This window comes from Austrofundulus limnaeus, unplaced genomic scaffold (genome assembly GCF_001266775.1).
Source record: "Austrofundulus limnaeus strain Quisiro unplaced genomic scaffold, Austrofundulus_limnaeus-1.0 Scaffold39, whole genome shotgun sequence".
NCBI lineage: Eukaryota > Metazoa > Chordata > Actinopteri > Cyprinodontiformes > Rivulidae > Austrofundulus > Austrofundulus limnaeus.
In genome coordinates, this window is record NW_013952441.1 from 2,463,345 (window position 1) to 2,467,523 (window position 4,179).

Genomic DNA, 4,179 nt, shown 5'->3' on the forward strand with positions numbered 1-4,179 from the left:
ACTCGGACCCTTTTTCATGTCTCTGATTGTGACTCAAAATAATCTTTTTCCGTCTGTGTTAGCTGTTGCAGCAATAAACATTCCCCTTTGACATCACTTTGTTATGTCACGTGCAAAATTATCAACAACTCTTCATCTTAGAGGCGTGAAATTTTCTTACGTTGTCAATGTTATCTTTCCAAAAATGCATTCATATTTATTGCAAAGAATTGATGTCACAGGCACTTTAACCACATCTTTCATTATTTAACTTTTACATTTGGGATTTAATATTTACATATAACATTTAGTTGCAATTAGCTATAATGTAAGGACAGTGAGCTACAATATCAATAAAATGTTAGTAGAAATTGTTTAACACTCAGAAAGTGAGTTGAAAAATGAAAATGTGATATTGTTTAGCATTTTATTTTACACTTGRTGCTCCATAATAAACATGGTRAATCAGTGGTGTGGTCTTGAGTTATGGAGCTAAATCATCTACAGCACGTTCGCCAGTAAAGSTATAACTTACTACACCCTGAAGAGACGAGTTGTGTTTGCAAAATAAACACACAACTTTTTTTTTTTTTATAAAAAGCTAATTGAAAGACGAGCCTTGGCTGCTGTAGATTATCTACATCGATGATCCTAAAATACGACACATTCTGTTGGTTAGCTTTGAACACGGACACATAAATGGGTGGAATTAGCATAGATTCATGTGTGACCGTCTTTGAAATGTCCCTCAGATGTTTGGGTTTTTTGCAAACAGTCCTTTTAAATACATGCCGTGCTGATGTTTTTTTCTTTTTCTTAGTTTTTTTCTTTATCAGTAAAAGCTCTGCGTTAGCATGCTGATAAATCTGTCACTCTAACAACCCATCGGCCTCCGTTCTGTCGGTAAAGACGGTAAAGACAAACACTCTGTCTGACGATGAGAAACACTTAGTTTCAGCGAGTTCAGGTGTTACACCATATTTTGTGACCGTCATATGTGACCAGAGGGGGCACTGTTAGGTTTCTACAACAGAACTTGGCCAAGCATGGCCATAAAGAATATGATGAAAGTGTAGCCAGAGGTCACAAAATATGACAACTGTTGTTATACTGTATATTGTGATTTCACTGTAGCTTGGTAAATAATAAAAATATTTTTTGTAAAGTGATTCTACTTGTTGTTAACATCCCCTAATGTCAGAAAAATAACTTCTGATCACTGGCATGTTGACTGATACTACAATTAATACTACTATATATGATAATAGCTATCATATTATGTGACCCTGTACTAATTTGATAACAGTCACTATGTCAGTGATCAAATGTGATTTTTCTGACACTAGATGATGTAAACAATTAAATTTGAATAAATAATTTTACTATTTCCTTAGCTACAGTGAAGTCACAGTATATGACAAGCTGTCATACATATATTGTGATCATGTATAACAATCAACAGTTTTAGATTTTTTTTCTTCGTATGTCTTCAGCCTCCGGCTTATTACACATTTGGCGTATCATATTCTTCTTTGTGCCCATGTTCGGCCAAGTCCTGTTGTAGAAAAGCAATAGCGCCCCCTCTAGTCACAATATATGACGGTCACAAAATATGGTGTAACACCTGTTTTCATTTTAAGCTGAAGCATCATTTCGTTCGCTCCTTCCTCTCAGGCGGTCACAGGATGGCACAGGCGGTGGCCAGCAGCTGCAGTCAGGCCTCCAGCTGTTTGTTTTTGTCTCCTGCGTGGAACGTGTGCGTTTTCATGTGAGGCTGCTGATGAGTGTGCGAGAATGYGCGTTTGACCTCGCCGGTTCCTCTATGTTTGAGCTCGCTGTGCGCGCGCTCATCACTGTTGGCGCGTGTCGGGTGGTCTTGCGTCGCCGGGGGACGCCTGTGCGTGTCCATCACCTCGTCCATCCAGCTCCTGAAGCGGCTGACTCGCATGTACAGCGCCGGCGAGGAGGGGTCGGAGCAGCCATAGCCCCCGGCCACGACCCCCATGAGGACCCATCGGCCCCCCTCCTCCTGACACACCAGCCCGCCTCCGGAGTTGCCCTGGCAGCCATCRCTGTGGAGGAGGCTGGTGTCTGGAGGACTGCCGGCGCACAGCGTGCCGTGGCTGGAGAAGCTGTTGCCGTAGCGCTTCTTGCATTGCCATGACGACATCAGAGGGACCCAGGAGGCGATGACGGAGTCTGGGAAAAAAAGAGATGAGATGGAGGCGTTTTTAATCAAACTTTCAGGAAATATTCACTACATGTACAGGGGTTGGAGAATGAAACTGAAACCCCTGGTTTTAGATCACAATAATTTATTAGTATGGTGTAGGGCCTCCTTTTTTGATTTTTTTTTCTGCTTGGTCTTCAGAGGAGCAGGACGTGCTGTTCGCTCTCTCCTCTGCTCCCTAACTGATTTCCTGCTGATCGGCGGAGGAGGGATCCAGATTTATCGTAAAGTGAAAGCGACCCTGACAGTGGTTCGGGCCTTTGAGGAGCTGTCGGGCGCACTTGAAGGATTCTGCTGGGCTGGAAGCACACAGACATTCAGTTGGGGGAAATAATTGGCAAACTGGATGTGATTCTGACGAGGATGGCAGCGCAGGAGCGAGCCTCCAGCATGTAAGGATTACATCAGGGTGATGCTTCAGACGGTGAGAGGCGAGGAAGACCCCAAATTTGGCTGATTGTTTTTTCGCCACTTCAGAGATGCAGTTAAGACATTTCAAAAGCAGCAGGAAATTCAAGGCTGCTTTGTCTCAAAACAAGTGGATTATCTATTTGGCTCCCAGCGGCACAGCCTTGACAGCAATGTTTATCTCAATCTCCCCAGGATGGAATGTCAACAAAGAGCTTGATTTGCTCCCACCCCCATCACCCATGTTGGACCCGGCCCCGGAACTCAATGGCTGAGGAGGAGGAAACTCTGAACTCTAGGGAACTGAGTAGAGATGATAACATCATGTGACTATGGACTCTGGAGGGGGCCAGGGTTGGGTCCTAGCATAGAACCCCCTCGCTCAACGTCACCTACTCCTCTGAACCTGTCCCATCTTACCTCCCCTTTACGTGTTGTTGATCCTCAGCCCCCTCCCTTCCTTAGCTCCTTGCTCTATGCGAGTAGTTTTTTTGAGCATATGATTCTGTGTTTCTGGGTAAACATAGGATCGGAGCATCTTTTTTTAACTCAATWTTCCTATTGTGTGCATTCCAAACTGTAAAAGGTAGCACGACTGTGGTTGTGAAAGACCTTGGACATTCGTTCCCTCGTGTTTGTTTTGTGTGTTTTACTCCGAACGGATGTTCTAAACCGCAATTTCGTTCTGCAATGCATCTGTGATGTTGTGTTGAATGACAATAAAGCTGATTCTGATTCTTTTGTGGTCAATACAGCACCAATTCGTCTTGGGAATGACATATACAGGTCCTGCACAGTGGTCAGAGGGATTTTAAGCCATTCTTCTTGCAGGATAGTGGCCGGGTCACTACGTGATGCTGACTTGCTCCTCCAAAACACTCCAAAGTGGCTCAATAATATTTAGATCTGGTGACTGTGCAGGCCATGGGAGATGTTCAACTTCACTTTCATTTTCATCAAACCAATCTTTCACCAGTCTTGCTGTGTGTATTGGTTCATTGTCATCCTGATACACGGCACCGCCTTCAGGGTACAATGTTTGAACCATTGGATGCACATGGTCCTCCAGAATGGTTCTGTAGTCCTTGACAGTGACGCACCCATCGAGCACAAGTATTGGGCCAAGGGAATGCCATGATATGGCAGCCCAAACCATCACTGATCCACCCCCATGCATCACTCTGGGCATGCAACAGTCTGGGTGGTACTCTTCTTTGGGGCTTCTCCACACCGTAACTCTCCCAGATGTGGGGAAAACAGTAAAGGTGGACTCATCAGAGAACAATGCATGTTTCACATTGTTCACAGCCCAAGATTTACGCTCCTTGCACCATTGAAGCCGACGTTTGGCATTGGCACCAGTGACCAAAGGTTTGGCTATACCAGCCCAGCCATGTACAGGTGCTGGTCATAAAATTAGAATATCATGAAAAAGTAGATTTATTTCAGTGATTCCATTTAAAAAGTGAAACTTGTATATTATATTCATACATTACATACAAACTCATATATTTCAAATGTTTATTTCATTTAATTTTGATGATTACAAATGACAACAAATG

At 43.6% G+C, this 4,179-nt stretch overlaps 1 protein-coding gene across 1 annotated transcript in view; it reads right to left on the reverse strand.

The window, feature by feature from the left end:
• Positions 1 to 559: 559 nt before the first annotated feature.
• The window catches only part of si:ch73-127m5.1 (neurotrypsin), a gene marked incomplete at its 5' end in the record, with an annotated part of 21,101 nt that continues 17,481 nt past the window's right edge, over positions 560 to 4,179 (reverse strand). The window contains 1 exon segment of the mRNA XM_014007104.1: positions 560 to 2,178. Within this exon segment, the coding sequence (XP_013862558.1) occupies positions 1,694 to 2,178 (485 nt within the window).